At 44.9% G+C, this 22929-nt stretch overlaps 1 protein-coding gene across 4 annotated transcripts in view; it reads left to right on the top strand.

Moving 5' to 3' along the window:
- The window catches only part of EVC2 (EvC ciliary complex subunit 2), a 157777-nt gene that overhangs the window by 76704 nt on the left and 58144 nt on the right, over positions 1–22929 (top strand). For 2 of the 4 annotated variants that reach the window (XM_081494598.1, XM_081494416.1), the window contains exons 10-13: positions 293–593; positions 12418–12657; positions 15446–15621; positions 18307–18466. In XM_081494598.1, coding sequence (XP_081350724.1) covers positions 293–593; positions 12418–12657; positions 15446–15621; positions 18307–18466 — 877 coding nt within the window. Of the gene's footprint in view, positions 1–292; positions 618–12417; positions 12658–15445; positions 15622–18306; positions 18467–22929 lie in introns of all 4 variants that reach the window. The other 2 variants (XM_081494322.1, XM_081494494.1) reach the window with 1 other exon arrangement.

Below are 22929 nucleotides of genomic sequence, written 5' to 3'. Positions count from 1 at the left end.
TTTCTCTTAGTCTTATTGATGTTGTTGATGTATGGCTTGTTGAGAAAGACCATGTCTTATATTAGTTATATTCCATGTCGTTTCCAATGTGGTTGGAATTTTATTAAATAAAATTCTGCTACTTTATTCACTGTCCTTTTGTAACTGGTTAGAGTGGAAGAGGAGAAAAGGAGAGAAAAGGAAAAAAGAAAGACCTTGCCCACAAATAATTGAAAACCTCAGTGCTCAGAGGGGCCTTTGGTTTCTGTTGCAGTTTTATGTAATGGAATTCTCTGACCTCTGTGTTTCCCAGGTTGGAAATTGCAACCCTGAATCGGGCAGACTCAGATCTGGAAGCTTGTCGAACTCAAATCAGCAAAGATATCATTGCCCTTCTACTGAAACATCTGACCAGCAGTGGCCAGCTCTCCCCTCAGGTGGAGAGGAGGATGGGTGCTGTGTTCAAAAAGCAGTTTCTGTTGCTGGAGAAAGAAATACAAGAGGAGTATGATCGGAAGATGGTGGCTCTGACGGCTGAGTGTGACCTGGAAGCAAGAAAGAAGACAGAAAGCCAGTACCAGAGGGAGATGGCAGCCATGGAGGAGGCAGAAGAGGTGCTGAAACGTGTTAGTGAGAGGGTAAGGCAGCTTTGAAAGGGAGCCTTTCTTTTGCCTCTCGCCTGCCTCTTAGGGATTCATCATTTACCCATCCATCCATTCTCCCCACCTACCACCCTTCCATCTGTCCCATCTACTCATTCATCCTTCCATTTATTCACTCACGGCTCATCCATGCTTCTGTCCATCCAACTCCCAACCCATCCATCCATCCACCGACCACTGTTCTATCTCCTGGTCCATCTACACATTCATCCATCCACCCATTTATGCATTTATCTACCTACCACTCTTCCATCCACCTGTCCATCTACAGATCCATCCATCCATCCATCTGTCTATCCACGCAGAGTTCATTTAGAAAGCACTTACTGATCCCTGCTGTGTAGGCAGTGAAGGTGCAGAGAACACTGAGACGTGGTTCTTGCATTTGAGAAGTTCATAGTCTAATGAAGGATCCTCACATATAACAAGCATGACTTCACTCAGCTGTGTTATAACAGAGGCACGTTCAAGTGCCGTGGAAGGTCATGGGGCAAGTAGAAAGGCTTCATTCAGGGAAAGCATGGCTCAGGGGGCTGTGAGGTCAGTGCACGTGTGTCTGTCTGGATTGCACTGTACTAGGTCACGGTTCTTTCCAGCATGGGCTCTGGAACCAGACAAGCCTGGACTCCCCTCTGCTCCTGAAGGCCCTGATTAGCTTCTGTAAGTCTGTGGATCAAGGCCAAGGGCACCAGCCTCTCCGAGTGGCTGGGAAAAGTAAGACAGGAAAGGAGTCCCCAGGCCTGGGCTACAGAAGGCTCTCCTGCACAGTGCGGGGTCTGGGAGTTCTGATGCATCAGCCTTCCCAGGGCCGGCCTCTGTTGATCAGAGACCAGCTCTCATTTTTCTAAGAGAGTGTCAGTGGCTATCTTGAAAGGAATCATGCCAGAGTGTTTTTTTCCCGAGTGTACCAAATCCAGCCTGATGTCTTCCTTCCTTCATGAAAGAGATGGCTGGTTGGCTCTGGTGACTTGAGCCCACATATCCTGATCCATCGGGGGGGTCTAGAAACTACTTAGGAACAAGCTTCTCGACTCCCAACGTCCGTTCCCCAGACTGTGCACAGAATTCCCTAGGGGTGAGTAGAGCTCTTGTGGTGAAGCCTCCTGGCTCTCACATGGCCACCTGTGGTCAGACCGTGGACCGGGCAGTAAAGCAGAGAGGAGTGATTTACGCTGTCTCACTCCCACCCACTCCCCTGCAACTGGGGTCCCTTCACCTCAACACCCATCTCATTTTAGGGATGAGAAAATAAGTGTGACTTATCTTCTGTTTGGCTCCTGTATGAACTTCCTGCAGCTGCTGTAACAAATGACCACAGATGTACTGGCTTAAAACAACAGAAATTCATTCTCTCACAGTTCTAGAGGGCAGAAGTCCAAAATCACAGTGTCAGCTGGATGTGCCCCCACTGAAATCTCCTGGGGAGAAAACCCCCACCCCCACCTCTCCCAGCTTCTGGTGGCTCCAGGCATTCCTCAGCTTGTGGCCACAGCCCTCCAATCTCAAGCTCTATCTTCACTTGGCTCCTTGACGCTTTCACCTTCTCTTCTGTCTCTTATAAGGACACTCATCTTGAACTCACCCTAATAATCTAGGATGACTTCATGAGATCCTTAAGTACATCTGCAAAGACCCTGCTTTCAAAGAAGGTCACATTCATCAGGTGCTGGAGTTAGAAGGTGGATGTATCTTTTTAAGGAGGAGGCACTGTTTAGCTTCAATTTAAGTCTGAATTTGGCAATGAGCAGTTCATGATCTGAGCCACAGTCTGCTCCCGGTCTTGTTTTTGCTGACTATATAGAGCTTCTCCATCTTTGGCTGCAAAGAATATAATCAATCTGATTTCGGTGTTGACCATCTGGTGATGTCCACGTGTAGAGTCTTCTCTTGTGTTGTTGGAATAGGGTGTTTGCTATTACCAGTGCGTTCTTGTGGCAAAACTCTATTAGCCTTTGCCCTGCTTCATTCTGTACTCCAAGGCCAAACTTGCCTGTTACGCCAGGTGTTTCTTGACTTCCTACTTTTGCATTCCAGTCCTGTATAATGAAAAGGACATCTTTTTTGGGGTGTTAGTTCTAGAAGGTCTTGTAGGTCTTCATAGAACCATTCAACTTCAGCTTCTTCAGCATTACTGGTTGGGGCATAGACTTGGATTACCATGATATTGAATGGTTTGCCTTGGAAATGAACAGACATCATTCTATCGTTTTTGAGATTGCATCCAAGTACTGCATTTTGGACTCTTTTGTTGACCATGATGGCTTCTCCATTTCTTCTAAGGGATTCTTGCCCACAGTAGTAGATATAATGGTCATCTGAGTTAAATTCACCCATTCCAGTCCATCTTAGTTCGCTGATTCCTAGAATGTCAATGTTCACTCTTGCCATCTCCTGTTTGACCACTTCCAATTTGCCTTGATTCATGGACCTAACATTCCAGGTTCCTATGCAATATTGCTCTTTACAGCATCGGACTTTGCTTCTATCACCAGTCACATCCACAGTTGGGTATCGTTTTTGCTTTGGCTCCATCCCATCATTCTTTCTGGAGTTATCTCTCCACTGATCTCCATTAGCATATTGGGCACCTACTGACCTGGGGAGTTCATCTTTCAGTGTCCTCTCTTTTTGCCTTTTCATACTGTTCATGGGGTTCTCAAGGCAAGAATACTGAAGTGGTTTGCCATGCCCATCTCCGGTGGATACTTAAATTGAAGAAAGTAGGGAAAACCACTAGTCCATTCCGGTATGACCTAGATCAAATCCCTTATGAGTATACAGTGGAAGTGACAAATAGACTTAAGGGACTAGACTTGATAGACAGAGTGCCTGATGAACTATGGACAGAGGTTTGTGACATTGTACAGGAGACAGGGATCAAGAAAATTCCCATGGAAAAGAAATGCAAAAAAGCAAAATGGCTGTCTGAGGAGGCCTTACAGATAGCTGGGAAGAGAAGAGAAGCGAAAAGCAAAGGAGAAAAGGAAAGATATTCCCATCTGAATGCAGAGTTCCAAAGAATAGCAAGGAGAGATAAGAAAGCCTTCCTCAGCTATCAGTGCAAAGAAATAGAGGAAAACAACAGATTGGGAAAGTCTAGAGATCTCTTCAAGAAAATTAGAGATACCAAAGGAACATTTCATGCAAAGATAGGCTCGATAAAGGACAGAAATGGTATGGACCTAACAGAAGCAGAAGACATTAAGAAGAGGTGGCAAGAATACACAGAAGAACTGTACAAAAAAAGATCTTCATGACCCAGATAATCATGATGGTGTGATCACTCACCTAGAGCCAGACATCCTGGAATGTGAAGTCAAGTGGGCCTTAGAAAGCATCACTACGAACAAAGCTAGTGGAGGTGATGGAATTCCAGTTGAGCTATTGCAAATCCTCAAAGGTGATGCTGTGAAAGTGCTGCACTCGATATGCCAGCAAATTTGGAAAACTCAACAGTGGCCACAGGACTGGAAAAGGTCAGTTTTCGTTCCAATCCCAAAGAAAGGCAATGCCAAAGAATGCTCAAACTACCACACAGTTGCACTCATCTCACATGCTAGTAAAGTAATGCTCAAAATTCTCCAAGCCAGGCTTCAGCAATACGTGAACCGTGAACTTCCAGATGTTCAAGCTGGTTTTAGAAAAGGCAGAGGAACCAGAGCTCAAATTGCCAATATCCACTGGATCATCAAAAAAGCAAGAGAGTTCCAGAAAAACATCTATTTCTGCTTTATTGACTATGCCAAAGCCTTTGACTATGTGAATCACAATAAACTGTGGAAAATTCTGAAAAAGATGGGAATACCAGACCATCTGACCTGTCTCTTGAGAAACCTGTATGCAGGTCAGGAAGCAATAGTTAGAACTGGACATGGAACAACAGACTGGTTCCAAATAGGAAAAGGAGTACGTCAAGGCTGTATATTGTCACCCTGCTTATTTAACTTCTATGCAGAGTACATCATGAGAAACGCTGGGCTGGAAGAAACACAAGCTGGAATCAAGATTGCCGGGAGAAATATCAATAACCTCAGATATGCGGATGACACCACCCTTACGGCAGAAAGTGAAGAAGAACTAAAGAGCCTCTTGATGAAAGTGAAAGAGGAGAGTGAAAAAGTTGGCTTAAAGCTCAACGTTCAGAAAACTAAGATCATGGCACCTGGTTCCATCACTTCATGGGAAATAGATGGGGAAACAGTGGAAACAGTGTCAGACTTTATATTTTTGGGCTCCAGAATCACTGCTGATGGTGACTGCAGCCATAAATTAAAAGGTGCTTACTCCTTGGAAGGAAGGTTATGGCCAACCTAGATAGCATATTTAAAAGCAGAGACATTACTTTGCCAACAAAGGTCTGTCTAGTCAAGGCTATGGTTTTTCCAGTGGTCATGTATGGATGTGAGAGTTGGACGGTGAAGAAAGCTGAGCACCGAAGAATTGATGCTTTTGAACTGTGGTGTTGGAGAAGACTCTTGAGAGTCCCTTGGACTGCAAGGAGATCCAACCAGTCCATCCTAAAGGGGATCAGTCCTGGGTGTTCATTGGAAGGTCTGATGTTGAAGCTGAAACTCCAATACTTTGGCCACCTGATGCGAAGGGTTGACTCATTGGAAAAGACCCTAATGTTGGGTAGGATTGGGGGCGGGAGGAGAAGGGGACGACAGAGGATGAGATGGTTGGATGGCATCACCGACTCGATGGACATGGGTTTGGGTAGACTCCGGGAGTTGGTGATGGACAGAGAGGCCTGGCGTGCTGCGACTCATGGGGTCGCAAAGAGTCGGACACGACTGAGCGACTGAACTGAACTCAACTGTTTAGCTTACCGTGGCTCCCCTATCTGACCACACTCTCTGATCTCCATCCATGACTTTACAGGTCAGGACCATGTTTTCTTGAGCTCAGCACTTAAAAAGAATGCATTAAACACAGTTAGTGATTCAGTCCCAAACAGCCATTTGTTCTAATTTTTTTTTTCTGATGAAAATAATATGCATTCAATAAGGAATGCTTGAGAAGGACTAGAAAGCAGAGGTCAGCAAGCTGGGACCCAGGAGTCCAATCCTGCTTGGCCTTTTTCTGTCTGACCCTTGAGAACGGTTTCTTCATTTTTAAAGAATTACAAAAAATAAAAACAAAACAAAGAAAAAAAGAATATATGACAGAGACCCAATGGGTCCCGCAAACCCTGAAATATTTATCTTGTTCTTTACTGAAAGCTTGCCAACTCCAGCTTCACAGCATTAAAAGAACCTCCCCTGCCGAAAAAAAAATTGAAACCCATCTGACCACTCAACAGCAGACCAACATTTGTTCAGCCTGTTTGTTGAGTTCTGCTGTGTCTCAGCCTGGAGACATAGCTATGCTAAAGGGCCCCCACTCCTGCCCTAGGATTTCAGCATAAGCCTTTTGCTTTAAATATATTTTTTTACAGAGTGAGGTTTATGCAGTTCGTTAACAGTATATCATGCTTATTTCCACTTACCATCACAGTACAGTTTCTGATTTCATGAAACGCTCTCACACTTACTTAGCATTCATTATGGGCCAAGAATTGTTCTAAGCTCATCACCTGGACCTTCTCTTCAAATATTCACACTCACTCAGGGAGGTGGAAATTGATAGGATCCCATGTTTATAGGTAAGGAATCAGATGGAGAGAAGGTCACCTGCCCTAGGACATGTGAGTGGACCAAGACTCATGCAGGCAGCTCATCCCAGTGACTGCACGTCAAGGCTATCTGGGGCGATGCAGTTTTAAATGTTGACTCATTATTTACACTGGCTGTTGGGGGCATGGAGAAGGGGTGACACACAGTGTCCTCCTGCCCCATCCATGCAGGAGCCAGGGTAGGGGACCATCCCTCTGGATCCCCCAGGCCACCTTGCCCAGAGACCAGTCTCTTTATTTAAGCCAACCTGCTTCCAAAAATACCATCCGAACGGCAAAAGGTTGTAGAGCTATTTCCCTTTCAGTCTGTGCAAACCATTCCATCTTAGAAAACTATTGATGACCTTGTACTTATCTGTTCATTTATTATAGTCATCTTTAAATAAAAATGCATGAAAATATGTTGGTCATAGTATTCCTCCAAAAATTAGCTTTGAAAAACGCGAAATGGGCAGGATCAGTTTTCTTGAGTAAAGTTTAGGAATTCCAATAATTAGTATAGCAGTGAATTCTGTTCACATTGAAAGGCCTATGTAATCCCAAACAGTTTTCAGAGCATTTCTCCAGGGAGAGGCTCTGGGAGGTCAGTGCTGACTATGGACTCTGAGTGCAGGTGGCTTAGGTTTAGATCTCATTCTGTTCTTCTGGGTGCATTGTTCGGGCTCCTTGGGTCTTGGTTTCCCCATCCTTAAACTGGGGATAATGATGATGCCTGTCTTATAGAACGGTTAATATTAATGCTTGTGTAGGACTTAGACCAGAACTTGGCACTGTTGGCCCTGTTCTGTACAGTGTTTATCATGTTTCATTATTTCGTGTAACTTTAAAGAAGCCCATAAAACAGTCAGCCTATGAAAGTCAGCCTATGAAATCTTTTCAATTTGAGCTGGGGAAACGGAAGCCCAGAGGAGAAGTGACTTGTTCAGCTTCCTGCAGTCAGCCACTGGCCGTTCACAGTATGTGCTGTGTACAGGGACTCTTCCAGATCTGCCAGCTTCCCAGCTGCTTGGAGAAGAGGCAACGCCAGCATCCCCTGCCCTGAGCTGCCCAAGGTCTCCTAACTCCTCTATGTGTGTCCTAAAGGGAAAAATGCCTTATGTGCAAGAACTCTTATACTGTAACCACCCCTGGTGGATTTACTTCTATAAAACATTTTTACAATTTGCCCAGCCTGCTAAATTGAGTACAGTGAGTGTCATTTAGTGCAGTCAATTTCTGGACATGATTTCACATTTTTGATGGCATAGTTCAGTTCAGTCACTCAGTCATGTCCGACTCTTTGTGATCCGATGGACTGCAGCATGCCAGGCTTCCCTGTCCAGCACCAACTCCCGGAACTTGCTCAAACTCATGTCCATCGAGTCAGTGATCCATCCAGCCATCTCCTCCTCTATCGTCCCCTTCTCCTCCTGCCTTCAATCTTTCCCAGCATCAGAGTCTTTTCCAATGAGTCAGTTCTTTGCATCAGGTGGCCAAAGTATTGGAGCTTCAGCTTCGCCATCAGTGCTTCCAATGAATATTCAGGACTAATTTCCTTTAGGATGGACTGGTTGGATCTCCTTGCAGTCTAAGAGACTCTCAAGAGTCTTCTCCAATACCACAGTACAAAAGCATCAATTCTTCCGTGCTCAGCTTTCTTTATGGTCCAACTCTCACATCCATACATGACTACTGGAAAAACCATAGCCTTGACTAGAGGGACCTTTGACAGTAAAGTCAAGTCTCTGCTTTTTAATATGTTGTCTAGGTTGGTCATAGCTTTTCTTCCAAGGAGGAAGCATCTTTTAATTTCACGGCTGCGGTCACCATCTGCAGTGATTTTGGAGCACAAGAAAATAAAGTCTGTCACTGTTTCCAGTGTTTCCCCATCTTGATAGTGTAGCGTCAGCCTGAATAGCATTTGCCAGAATAGCCTGGCTCAGGCCTGTGATTCTTGAGCCAGGGTTAAAGTGCCCTGCCCTGGTCCATGCCCCCCAATCCCTCCATACAGGTTGCTTTTTCATGCATTTGAATCAAAGGATAAACATGCCTCATTTCTCTGAAAAGTCTATTTTAGTGGAAAGTTCAGTAGGGAGTTGGGGTGAATGACCATTATATTAATATATCTTTAAAAATGCACATTTGTTACCAATTTTTAAAATATAAAATTTTGGATGAAAACCCAGACTTTCAGCTTCTCTTTAAAAAAATGGGAAGATGTGGCCACACCAAATTCATAGTGCTACGGAGCCTCTCTTGGTGGGTTGAAAAGTGGCTGGCTCTATAGACAGGGCTTTCTGTCTCCACCTTGCCCCACTCCCCACCACTCTCTAGTGTGTCCTATGCCAGGCCACTTCACACAACTTCTCCTGGTTGGCAGGCCTATGAAGAGGTGTCCTTTGATTTAGAGTTTAGTCTCTCATCTGTGCGACAGGAGGACTGAACTGGAGCAGGGGATAAACACATTTCTGTGGATCTCTATACCCCCTTCAGTTCAGTTCAGTTCAGTCACTCAGTCGTGTCCGACTCTTTGCAACCCCATGAGCTGCAGCACGCCAGGCCTCCCTGTCCAACACCAACTCCCAGAGCCCACCCAAACTCATGTCCATTGAGTCGGTGATGCCATCCAACCATCTCATCCTCTGTCATCCCCTTCTCCTCCTGCCCTCAATCTTACCCAGCATCAGGGTCTTTTCAAATGAGTCAGCTCTTTGCATACAGGTGGCCAAAGTATTGGAGTTTCAGCTTCAACATCAGACCTTCCAATGAACACCCAGGACTGATCCCCTTTAGGATGGACTGGTTGGATCTCCTTGCAGTCCAAGGGACTCTCAAGAGTCTTCTCCAACACCACAGTTCAAAAGCATCAATTCTTTGGCGCTCAGCTTTCTTTATAGTCCAACTCTCACATCCATACATGACCACTGGAAAAACCATAGCCTTGACTAGACGGACCTTTGTCGGCAAAGTAATGTCTCTGCTTTTTAATATGCTGTCTAGGTTGGTCATAGCTTTCCTTGAATGCTAAAGGAGTAAGCGGAGGGCAGTATACATATAAATGGGGGATTCCCATCAAAAGTTACTTTAGGGAGTGTTCCACTGTGACAAACACGTCATTGCCTCATGCCTTATTCTTCTGCAGAAATGCTGCAGATTCTACACCACTGAGCCACCTGGGAGGAGAAGGCAATGGCAACCCACTCCAGTCCTCTTGCCTGGAAAATCCCATGGACGGAGGAGCCTGGTGGGCTGCCATCTATGAGGTCACACAGAGTCAGACACGACTGAAGCGACTTAGCAGCAGCAGAGCCACCTGGGAAGCCCCACTGTTATAAACAAGCACAGATAATCATCTTATAGGATTTGGGTGTGTGTGTGCTTTTGGTCCTGGCTGTGAGAACTTTAATGGATTTCATCCCATGTTTCATTCTTATTAATTAAAATAAATGGAGGCTTGTTGAATTCCATACAGTCAGAAAAAGAAGGTCACTTTGGTGGTTGAATGGACCCTCTTAGGCACCACCTACTCCCCTGACATGCTCTTAGGCAGAACATCCCTGTGATGCCCACAGTCAGGGCCCAACACCCTCGTGATGGCTTGCATTCTCTAACATAGATCGAGTCAGCTGTGAATAATCACTCTCTTCACAAGAGTGACTAGGAAAAGTCTCATCCAGTCCTTTGTATAAAACCAGTTTTTAAAGAGGACTGTGATGTTTCCTGGCCTCCGAGGCCAACCGTTAAACATTGGACTGGCTCCAGGATATGTGGCCGAGGGGACAGGAACAGAAGACCTGTGGGTTCTGGTGCTGTGCCTGCTGCTCTTCACATGTGCCAGGCTTGCTGAGAGCTCCCCGAGGGCAGAGATGGTCCAGTGCTGGCTGCTGGGCTGCTTGGGTCCCAAATAAATAACACTCCTCTTTCTGAGCCAGATTCTGAACACATTAAAAATCAGTCAGAGAAGCTAAAATGGGTGTCTTGCTGTGATAGGCTTTTGTGAGCAATCGGAGGTGGAGGTGAGGAGGTCTGTGATGTGGGGGATTGAGAGATGGGGATTCTGGTCACTGAGAACAGAAGGTGCAGAGCACTCGATTCTCTTGTTCACCTGGAGGAGGTGGAGCCCAGTCCCTCTCTGTCATCACCCCTCTGCCCTCCCTGGGTCTCTGCTCAGCCTGGCCATTGCTGCCATCCCACGCCCTCTTGACCTTGACCTCTGAGACTGCTGTGCCCTCTACCTCCCAAACACATACACCTTCCCCTGACATGCTCACCAACACGTCACCCTGTCCCGTGTCTTGGAGCCTAAACATTTGGCTTTGACACCTCTCTTCCTCTCCCGAGTGCTGGCAGGAACTGGGGAACGAGGCTTTGCTTGTGTTTCCTGAGCTTTCCTGTAAAATGTGTTTACTTACCAGATCGCCATGCATTTAGCAACTTAAAATGATGCTTACCTTCTCAGAGTTTCTGTGGTCCAGAGTCTGGATGCAAGGTAACTGGGTCCCCTGTGCTGGGGGTTAGGGGGGTGGTCTCACAAGCTGAGCAGCATGGTCTCAGCAGGACTGCCTTTGCTCCCCTGGAGCTCAGGGCCCTGGTCCCAGCTCAGCCCAGTTGTTGGCAGAGATCACTTCCTTGTGGTTGTAGGACTGAGGCCCTTGGCTCCTGTAGGCGTCCCTTCCCAGTAGACAGTTCACATATTTGGCTCGCTTCCTCCAAGCCAGGAGGAGAGGGGCTCCCTTCTCAGGAAGATCCAGTCCCTCTTTTCAGGACTCTCCATATTATAAGTCAGGTCCACCCAGAATAACCTCCCTTTTGATTAACTCAGAGTCAGCTGATTAGGGACCTTAATTACATCATCAAGACTTCTTCAGCTTTTCCACAGAATAATCTGATCGTGGGAGTGACAGTCCCATCATCTTTGAAGTTTATGTCCGCTGAAGAGGAGGGGATTCATGTGATATCTATATCAGGGGCCAGGGATCTTGGGGTCTTCTTATAATTCTGCCCCTGCAGGTGGCAGAACACGCCCTCCTGCAGCATGAGTCTGAGATGATGGGCGTGCAGATGCATCAGGAACTCAGTGAAAGTGTGCCCCCAGCCTTCTCTCTGGACCATGGAAAGTGCAGGCATCCCAGAAGCCACTTCTTACCTCCTCTTTGCCTCCCTTTAACACAAATGATCTCAGCTTGGGCCTGATCACTGGTATTTTTCTCTTCGACTAAGTTAAGAATGAAAGATGATGGAAATAAGCTTGAGAGGCCTAACAGCACAGTCCTTTGATGTTTCCATTTTGCGGGCTATTTTCAGGCAGTTTGATTTGAGGATTTCCACCCTTATGAATTTTCTTCTTTGAGATGGTTCTGTGTATGTGTATATACATGTGTGTGTTCCATGTGGGTGTGCACACATGTGCTTGCATGTGCATGTGTGCACTGTGTGTAAGTGTATTGCTCTGTGTGCATATGTGCGTACCTGTATCTTTGTGCAGGTATGTGCACTGTTTGTTGCTGTGTGCATTTATATGCACTCTGTGTGTGTGCTTGTGTATGCTTGCTGGTACATGCATGTGTGCTGTGTGTATGTATATGTACATGTGCATGCATGTGTGTGTTTGTGTATATGTATGTACATTATTGCTATGTGCATTTATGTGTACTGTGCATGTGCATGTTGATGGTGCATGTGTGTGTCCTGTGTGTACATGTATATTGTGTGTATGCCTGTATATGTGTGCATGTGTATGCATTATTTCTGGGTGTGTATATGTGCACGTGTGTGTGTTGGTGTTGCATGTATGTGTGCTGTGTGTACATGTGTATGCATGTGTATGTAACTTTACATGTGTGTGTATTTTTGCTATGCACATCAATGTCCAATGTGCATGTGTATGCTGATGGTGCATGCATGTGTCCTATGTGTACATGTGTGTGCCTGTATGAGTGTGCATGTGTATGCATTATTGCCAGGTGCATTTATGTGCATTGTGCATGTGTGTTGGTACATGTATGTGTGCTGTGTGTACACATTTGCACACATATCCGTGTGTGTGCTTGCATGTTGCACATATGTGCCTGTACACACCTGGCTGGTGTGTCACCTCCCATGCACTCCCTCTTTTCTCCACAGTCTGCCATCGAGTGCAGCAGTCTCCTGCGGACCCTCCACGGCCTGGAGCAGGAACACCTGAGGAGGTCGCTCACTCTACAGCAGGAGGAGGACTTTGCCAAGGCCCACAGGCAGCTGGCTATTTTCCAGAGGAACGAACTGCACAATATCTTTTTTACCCAGATAAAAAGTGCTCTTTTCAAAGGAGAGCTGAAGCCAGAGGCAGCAAAAATGCTACTGCAAGATTACTCTAAAATACAGGTAATGCCTCAAATGAGGCTCCCTCTGATGGAGGAGTCATTTTCTTGAACTGTTTCACTAAATATCTCCTCTCCCCGAATGAAGTCCTGTCTCTTCTTTTGTGCCGGGTTCCAGTGAACTAACCCTGTCTTCCTTCCACCTCTTGATGTAGAGGGTGGCTTTCCAGTAAGCAGGGAAAATGGTGGCTTGAAGCACAGGCCCTGGACTCAGGCTCATCTGGACCTGAATTCTAGTTCCACCACCTGTCAGTAAAGCAAATTGCCTAGCGGCTCTGAGTCTCAGTTGCCTTATCTGTAAAATGGAAGTAATAGAGTCCCCATACTAAAAGCAGCATGATGCACATTTAATCTAATTCACAGAAAGCCAGTGCTTGGCACAATATATGTTTAATATATATAGCAGTTAAAGATAGACATATATAAGTGCGTATATATACATATAAATGCATATATGTGTGTGCACATGTGTGGTGATGTGTGCCTAGGGCTTATGATCTCTGTCTTCATAGGCTTGGGTGAATTTGTGGGTGTTTGTGCATGGAAGCTTGAGTGTCATTAATCCAGACAGAATGAATTCCTAGATGACTGTGCAAATACTGGATTGGCCAAAAAGTTCATCTCGGTTTTTCTGTAACATTTTAAACCAAACGAATTTTTTGTCCAAACCTATCATTTATATGATACTGTCACTATTTTTACGAGGCCTGCCTAAGGTCTTTTACCTGCGCCTGTTATGTGTGTGCTTAGTCGCTCAGTCATGCCCGATTCTTTGTGACCCTATGGACTGCAGCCCACCAGGCTCCTCTGTCCACGGAGATTTTCCAGGCAAGAATTCTGGAGTGGGTTGTCATGCCCTCCTCCAGGGGATCTTCCCAACCCAGGGATCGAAACCAGGTCTCCCGCACTGTGGGCAGATTCTTTACTGTCTGAGCCACCAGGGAAGCCCTGCATACACAGAATAAAATCACTGGTGTGCAGTAACACACCGGAGTTCTGGTCCTGACTCAGACCCTGTGAGTTAGGGTTGTGACAGAGCAGAGCCATCCCAGGAGGAGACCAGGTGGCCCTCATGAGCCTTCTGGGAGGAGAGGACCCCTCTCTGAAGGTACTAGACATCTGAGCATGAAGAGAACTAGCCAGCCTCTCCTTTTTCCTCTTGTTTTTTTCCCCACTAAAACTTTAGGAGAGTAAATAAACTCCTGGGTGGGTATTCGGCCCCTAGGGCATCCCTTAGGGATGAACAGACTTTGCTGTCAGTTTACTTACTCCTCACGATGAGCTGTGTCTGACTCTCCGTGTCGTAAAGAACATGTGTTATAATTCATAAGACTGGGGACAGAAAAGTAACAGCTGTGGTGATGGTGCCACGGCACAAACACGTTAGTATCTGAGGACCCCGACTCTGAGCTTCCCAACATCAAGGGCTCAGATCAGCCGACTCACGGGATCCAGCTCTGTGGAGGATGGAAATATCATCTCAGTGTTCCTGCTGTGTTGATTCTGCAGCCAGGAACTCTCAGGGAGAAGCTGGCCTTCGGCCACATCCCACTGACCATTCCACTCTTCACTGTCTGGAGTGTGCAAATCCTCAGGTGTTAGACCTGGAAAGATTATAGCTTTTGTGTGGAAAGGGGACTGTCCAGGGCCTCGTATGTTTCTTTTTGAAGAAGACATTGAACCTCTGAGTAACCCACTGCATGGACAATATTTCGCCAGGTGGAAAAGAGGCAGGAGAGCCAGTCAGCGAGATAACACACTAAGGCTGATGTTTTAATTACTGCAGGTCTCACTTCTGCTGGTTTAATTATGGCTCGTCCAATTCCTGTGCTACTAGTTGAAATTGGATTTGTGCGACAACCACTATTGAGCTAGAGCACAGGCCCCGGAATTAGATCGCTGAGGTTCAAAGCCTTGCTCAGTCGTTTACCAGCTGTGTGATTTGGACTCAGTTTCCTCATCTGTGAAATGGGAATAATAGGATCCTCTCCCTGGATTAAGTTAGAAAAGATGAGAAACACTCTGGGTCCAGTGCCAGGCCCAGAAGAAGCACCCAGTGTGTGCTAGGCTATTATTACTCTCATGTGCTTGCTTGGGTTTTTATGCGTTTTGTAAATTCTAAGAACTTCTTGCTACTCTGTGACCAGACTCATCTCATGCCCTTGATGAATGTGGGGATTCTGGGGTCAGAGCCACTGGCGATTTATTCCAGAACTTCAGTACCTGACGTGATGCTGTGTTTGGGGAACTTCAAAGGTGTGACCACATGTGGGTGAAGGATACCTGAGTGAAATGTACATTCCATTCCTAAGGCAGGAAAATTGTTTTGATAAGACTTTACTATCTGGGTCTTGAATGCACTTTTCAAAGCCCTTTCTTTTTTTTTATAATTTACCTTTTAAATTTATTTTTAATTGGAGGATAGTTACTTTACAATATTGTATTAGTTTCTGCTATACAGCAATATGAATCAGCTATAAATATATATATTATATATGTATATATATTCCCCTCCCTCTTAAGCCTCCTTCCCGCCCCTCCCTTCCCACCCCTCTAGCTCATCACAGAACACCAAGTTGAGCTCCCTGAGCTATACAGCAGTTTCCCTTTCCTGTTAGTATGTACTTTTCTCTAATCCTTTGTTCAGGGCTGGGACTTCTAAGGTATTCATCTCAGGGCTTCTATTCCTGTGTATTTTCTTCAGAAAGGAGATGTAATATTTTATATGACTAGAAAGAATTTTCTCTAAATTTTAATTAGGCATGTTTTCTCAATTTTTTTTTTTTAAACAGGAGAGTGTCGAAGAGTTAATGGACTTTTTCCAGGCTAGTAAGAGATATCATCTCAGTAAAAGATTTGGCCACAGAGAGTACCTGGTCCAGAACATCCAGTCGTCAGAGACCCGTGTGCAAGGCCTGCTGAACACTGCATCTGCTCAGCTGACCCTCCTCATCCAGAAACATGAGAGGTAAGACTCCCAAACCACCCCAGATAACGCAAATAAACAGCCTTCCCCCAACATTCTTCGTAGAGACCATCTGCTGCTGCTGCTAAATCGCTTCAGTCATATCTGACCCTTTGCGACCCCAGGGACTGTAGCCTGCCAGGCTCCTCTGTCCATGGGATTCTCCAGGCAAGAGTACTGGATTGGGTTGCCATGTCCTCCTCCAGGGGACCTTCCTGACCCAGGGATTGAACCAACATCTCTTACAGCTCCTGCATTGGCAGGCGGGTTCCTAACCACTAACACCACCTGGGAAACCCCAGAGACCATCTACTTCTGTTCATTCTTTGAATGCACTGGCTACTCAACTTGTTTCTTAAGAATTCTCTAGTTAGAAGAATCCTTTGTGTGATAGAATTTTTTAAATATAGTCAATAGTCAAGACGATTTTACAATGAGCCAACATGTTCCCATCATCAACTTCAGTAGGTACCAACTTATGGCCAGTCTTGATGTAGCTGTTCATCCTCAGCCTGAGTCCTTTTAAAGCAGATCCCCAGCGTTTCATTGAGACGTCAATGGTGAAGGCTTAGAGGACCTGCGTGGTAAGGACAGCCTGCTTCTCCTTGAGCTCTAGCACACTGCAGGCTCTTGCATTCACCTTTGTTTTTTGTGTTTTGGGGTTTTTTTTAACTGAAGTATAGTTGATGTACAGTGTTACATTAGTTTTAGGTGTACAGCACACTGATTCAGTTACACATACAAATGTGTGTATGTGTGTGTATATACATATGCTTTTACAGATTCTTTTTTATAAGTTATTACAAAATATTGAATATAGTTCCCTATGTTATACAGTAAGTCCTTGTTGGTTATTTATTTTATATATAGTGGTATGTTAATCCTAACTTCCTAATTTATCTCCTCTCCACTTTGGTAATCATAATTTTATTTTCTATATCTGTGAGCCTTTTTCTCTTTTAAATAAATCCATTTGCATCTTTTTCTTTTCGATTCCACATATAAGCACTCTCATATGATATTTGTCTTTCTCTATCTGACTTACTTCACCTAGTATGCTAATCTCTAGGTACATCCATGTTTCTGCAAATGGCATTATCTGCATTATTTCCTTCTGTTTACGGCTGAGTAATATTCCATTGTGTGTGTGTATATACCACATCTTCTTTATCCACTCATCTGTCAATGGACATTTAGGTTGCTTCCACGTCTTGACCTTTGGAATTAAGTATATACACACAGATGCTTATCTTGGATTCTGGATATTTTTTCTCAGCAACATTGGGGTACCATGAGGCCAGATAAATGGTGCTAATCACTGTAGCTTCTAGCCCCTTGACAGCATTTCTTCTCAGCTAGTCTTAGAGACTCATGATTGTCAACAATGAAATTTATTCTATGTATGTTACAAGCTCTTAAATGAATAGGGCCATGATGATAAAGTTGGTTTTCTTAGGACAACCATGGTTTTATGATTGGTTCTACTATCTAGCTAATTGTATTAGGACTTTGCAGCTCTCTTGCCCTCTTTAATGAAGATTCTGTAAAGTGCAAATTATATGAACACTTCCCACCTAAAGATGCTAATGAATTTGTCACTGCAGTTGACTTGACATCCCGGATTCATTTTCACTCTAGTGAAAGAAGCAGCTCCTTGCCTTGAGCAGAAGCACCAGACAGCTGGTTGTACTGTTGGGAGCAGTTTCCAGGGAAGTATATTACCTCTGATTTTTAAATCCTATTTAAGTAGGTTGGCACAGACATATTTCTGAAATGTGTATCTACCATTCATTCAGGAAGCTTCCATGGAGAATTTACTGTGTGCCAAGCAGGGGCCTAGACCAGAGATGCAAACAGACTGGGAACAGTAGTGGTAATATTGGCGGCAACTGGAAAAACAGATCCAGTAAGATATGTTTGAAGAATTGGCTCACATGACTTGGAGGCTGAGAAGTCCCAGGATCTCCATCCGTAAGCTGGAGGCACAGAAAAGCCAGTGGTGTAATTCAGCCAAAGACCTGAGAACCGGGGGAATCCCAGTCTTAGAGAAGGAGATGAGATGAGATGTCCCAGTTCAACAGCAAGGCAGCAAAAAAGGGGGGAATTCCTTATTCTTCCACTTTGTATTCTATTCAGGCCCTCAGTGGACTGGTGATGCCCACGCACATTGGAGAGAGTCAAGCTGCTTTACTGAGCCCACCCATTCAAATGCTAATCTCACAAGAAAACACCCTCAGAGAGATGCTCAAGCATGATCTTTAATGTGGGCCCCCTGGCAAGTCTATCTGATACACAGAATTAACCCTCACCCCGAGCTTTCCCTGATTTACCTCTTGGACTTTGCTTGTGCCATTCATGTCACCAGGAGTTCCTAGTCCATCATCTCCTCCTGGAAGATTCTATTTGTTCCACCGTGGTCCCCTTGAATATTGCATTCTCCAAAAATTCTTCCCCAATTTTTGCCTAACAGGTGATATCTCTTGTGATATTGAGCTTCCTCTACATGCCTCTAAAAGAGCTGATCTTTCTCTCCCTGCATTTTAGTAATGTCTTAGCTGCCATTCTAATGGTAGAGATTTCTCTGATTCAAACCAAACTAATATGGAGATTAACATTCATCCACAGCACATTCAAGCTGCAGGTGAGTTTGGACAGTGCATTAACTAACTCTGCATCTGTTTCCTCTAGAGCAGGCTACTTGGATGAAGATCAGATGCAAGTACTCCTGGAGCGGGCTCAAACAGAAGTCTTTTCTATAAAACAGAAGTTGGACAATGATTTAAAGCAGGAAAAGAAAAAACTCCACCAAAAACTAATAATTAAGAGAAGACGAGAGATGCTGCAAAAGGTATATAAGAAATTATGACATTTATTTTTTGCATAATCATTGTGAACACCTACCAAGTGCCAGGTTCTATGCCAGGCACTGCCATCAAAAGGCTAGGATCCGAAGGGTGACTGGACAGGCATCCTGATGCACCATCTGCAGTTGATTAGTAGTGACTCTTTGGAATGCTGTGATAAGGCTTCTGTGGGTCCCATTCAGCTCAGCAAAGCTGGGGGTTGTGGTAGATGAGTAATGTCTGCCAGGACAAGAGAATAGCAGTGCTGGTTCCAGGGAATAATGACTGGTGGCTACTATAATGTTTATGGAGTGTTTACTCAGCATTGTGCTAAGTGTATTCTATATCTTATTTAATTGTCTTATTAACTCTATGAGGTAGATACTACTATTTTCTGTCTTTTTTTCTAACGAAGACATTGAATCTAGAGGGCTTAAGTGTTGTGATCTATTTGAGCTACTACAGAAAATACCACAGACTAGGTGGCTTATAAAGAACAAAAATTTATATGTCACGGTTCTGGAGGCTGAAAGTCCAAGGGTTCCAGCAAGGTCAGGTTCTGATGGAGACCCTCTTCAGATTGCAGATGACTGACTCCTTGCTGGTGGAAGAAGTCAGAAGGGTGGAAGGCGGGGAGGGAGCTCTGGGTGGGTATGGGGCCTCTTTTGCAAGGACACCAATTTCGTTCAGGGGCTCCATCCTCATGCCCTAAGCTCCTTTGCAAATCTTCCTCTCCTACATCCTTAGAACACGTGTTAGGTTTCAACATCTGCATGTTGGGGGAGCACAAGCGTTCAGATTACAGCATTAAGTAATGAGGTCAAGGTCACATGTTTAGTGATTGGCGGTTGTGGGATTGAGTCCAGGACTGTGTGACTTAGAGTCTCAGCCTTGCCCTTGATGCTAAACTGCTCAGCTGTTTGCCCACCTGGAGAAGGGAGAGACCAACCAGCAAACACAGAAATGTATCCTGTGCTCCCTTCATGCTCTGAAGTCACCATCATCTGGGGAAGGCTGCACAGAGCAGGTGCAGCTGAACCTGAGTCCTGGGGGACAGGGAGCATCTGATGTGTGCAAGGCAGGAGGGACATTGCAGGTGGTGGGGAGGCATCTTGTTCAAACGTGAAGGATTCAGGCCAGGGTACCCTGCTGTGCATGGAGCTCCAAGAACATGAGTATTGAGAGGGCGGGGGCTGGAGGAGGCACGCCCAGGAAGCAACACCTCTTCAACGAGGGCAGTGTGCTGGGCTGACAGCTGACTTTCATCCGAGGACACGAGGGATCACTGAAGGGTTTTTAGGAGGAGAAGCGATGCCAAAAACTCAGCCTCTGTGCACCAGTGCCGAATCAAATCTCAGAGTTTTGGGTGAAGTAGAAAAGCAAAGCTTTATTGCTCTGTCAGGCAAAGGAGGACATAGCAGGCCCTTGCCCTGTAAAACTGTGTGTCCCCACCTGGGAGGATTTGGTGAGGTGTTTTATAGCAATGGCTCAAGGGTGGTACTGCTGACAAGGATCAGGGTGTGTGCAGGGCCTGCACTTCTTTAATCTGGCCTCGGGTGGTTTCTTGATGAGCAGGTTATCAAACTGTTACCTTCTCTGAAATGAAGAATGCTAACATCTTCCATGATGCTGTTAAAGTGCTGCACTCAATATGCCAGCAAATCTGGAAAACTCAGCAGTGGCCACAGGACTGGAAAAGGTCACTTTCCATTCCAGTCCCAAAGAAGGGCAATGCCAAAGAATGTTCAAAATACTGCACAATTGCACTCATCTCACACTCTAAAAAAGTAATGCTCAAAATTCTCCAAGCCAGGCTTCAACAGTATGTGAACCATGAACTTCTAGATGTTCAGGCTGGATTTAGAAAAGGCAGAGGAACCAGAGATCAAATTGCCAACATCTATTGGGTCATAGAAAAAGCAAGAGAGTTCCAGAAAAACATCTACTTCTGCTTTATTGATTACACCAAAGCCTTTGACTGTGTAGATCATTACAAACTGTGGAAAATTCTGAAAGAGATGGGAATACCACACCACCTTACCTGCCTCCTGGGAAATCTGTTTGCAGGTTAAGAAGCAACAGTTAGAACCGGACATGGAACAGTAGACTGGTTCCAAGTCGGGAAAGGAGTACATCAAGGCTGTATATTGTTACCCTGCTTATTTAACTTACATGCAGAGTTTATCATGCGAAATGCCAGGCAGGATGAAGCACATGCTGGATTCAAGATTGCTGGGAAATATCAATAACCTCAGATATGCAGATGACACCACCTTTATGGCAGAAAGTGAAGAAGAACTAAAGAGCCTCTTGATGAAAGTGAAAGAGGAGAGGGAAAAGCTGGCTTAAAACTCAACATTCAGAAAACTAAGATCATAGCATCCGGTCCCATCACTCCATGGCAAATAGATGAGGAAGCAATGGAAAGAGTGACAGACTTTATTTACTTGGGCTCCAAAATGACTGCAGATGGTGACTTCAGCCATGAAATTAAAAGACGCTTGTTCCTTGGAAGAAAAGTTATGACTAACCTAGACAGCGTACTAAAAAGCAGAGACATTACTTTGCCGACAAAGGTCCGTCTAGTCAAAGCTATGGTTTTTCCAGTGGTCACGTATGGATGTGAGAGTTGGACTATAAAGAAAGCTGAGCACCAAAGAATTGATGCTTTTGAACTGTGGTGTTGGAGAAGACTCTTGAGAATCCCTTGGACTGCAAGGAGATCCAACCAGTCCATCATAAAAGAGATCAGTCCTGAATATTCATTGGAAGGACTGATGTTGAAGCTGAAATTCTAATACTTTGGCCACCTGATGCGAAGAACTGACTCCTTGGAAAAGACCCTGATGCCAGGAAATATTGAAGGCAGGAGGAGAAGGGGATGACAAAGGATGAGATGGTTGGATGGCATCACGGACTCGATGGACATGAGTTGAGTAAGCTCCGGGAGTTGGTGATGGACAGGGAAGCCTGGCATGTTGCAGTCCATGGGGTCACAAAGAGTCGGACACAACTGAGTGACTGAACTGAACATCTTCCATTAGTTGGGCGTTTCAGTTCTGCAGAAGAGCTCAAAGATATTGTTATTTGTATCCCTTGAGGCAGAACCAGGACCCTGCCCCATGGCTGCACTATTGTTTCTTGATTGCTCCTCTCTTGTCTCCACATCCCCTCCATTCCCTGATTAGCAACTGTTTGAAAGGTTTCAGTGCCCAGGAGTCCCACAGGATCCTGCTTGGTTTCAGAAGGAAGATCAGATTTGGAATTTAGGAAGCTCAATTGAGCAGCCTGTCAGATAGAATTGGAGGAGGCCTAAGGTACAGATCTATGGGAGGCTCTAGCACTTGACCAGATCAGAAGTGATGAGACCATGTCCTGAGCATGGGAACGAGGACAGATTCAGGAGATATGAGATGTCAGGATGACATAGGTGGGTGTCAGGATGACATAGGTGGTTACCATTGACATAGGTGGAAGCAGACTAACTTAAATTGATTGATAGAAACTCTACTTTTATTACTGAGCATTGGGCCCAACAGGAAGCTGTGATTCTTATCTCAGCCATTGAACTCCACCCCAACTTCAGCATTGCCTTATCCATCTCCATTGCCTCAAGGATCGAAGCAATGGGGCTTAGAGCCATATTTCTCTGATGGTCTGGCCTGGTTCAAGGTTAGGATCTGCAAGGATGGATGAACTGCAGAGTTTCCAGTGATTTTCCGTGAACATAATTTCTTCCAGTTGCTTTTGCTAAATCTTGTGAGTGCCACAGGGTTGGAATGCCACTCTACAAAGGCAAAGATTTGTGTCATATCCCCAGAACTGAGGACACATTGCAGGTTCTAACCAATATTTATAGAAGGAAGGAATTGACACTCTCAGGTCACCTGAACCCACTAACAAAAGATACGTTTGTGCAAAATAGAACCCAGACTATCTGCTGGGTACACTATTATAAATAATACTGTGATGGACATCTCTGTGCATGTCAGCTTTTTTCCCATCACAGGGCCTTTTATATCTACTGTTATTTCTCCCAGAAATATCCTTTCCCCCATCTTCACTTGACTGAGATATGATCTCACCCCTCAGGTCTCTCTTGGGGCTCCTTTATTTTTTAACATTTTTTGAATTCATAGTAGCATATTGTTACTATAATTACATTCTGTGGTGGTTAGTCTTTTTTTTTTTCTTTTCCATTATAGTTTATCACAGGATATTGTATATATTTCCCCATGCTATACAGAAGGACCTTGTTGTTTATCCATATAGATCTCCTTCTTTAAAAGGCCTTCTGTGACCTCCTTATTTAAATTGTCTCTCATGGATCTCAGGGTATTTTCTCTTAGAATATCTTGATTTTCAGTTCCTATGTGCCTGGGATGTGGTAATAATAATAGCAGACATTCATTAATGCCAACTCTGCACCAGGCCCTTCTCTAAGAGCTACCTATACATTTTATTTGGG

This window comes from Giraffa tippelskirchi, chromosome 1, assembly GCF_054371585.1.
Source record: "Giraffa tippelskirchi isolate mGirTip1 chromosome 1, T2T-mGirTip1v1.2.pri, whole genome shotgun sequence".
Taxonomy (NCBI): domain Eukaryota; kingdom Metazoa; phylum Chordata; class Mammalia; order Artiodactyla; family Giraffidae; genus Giraffa; species Giraffa tippelskirchi.
Note: the sequence above shows the minus strand (reverse complement) of the source record. Positions and strands in the feature narration are given on the sequence as shown.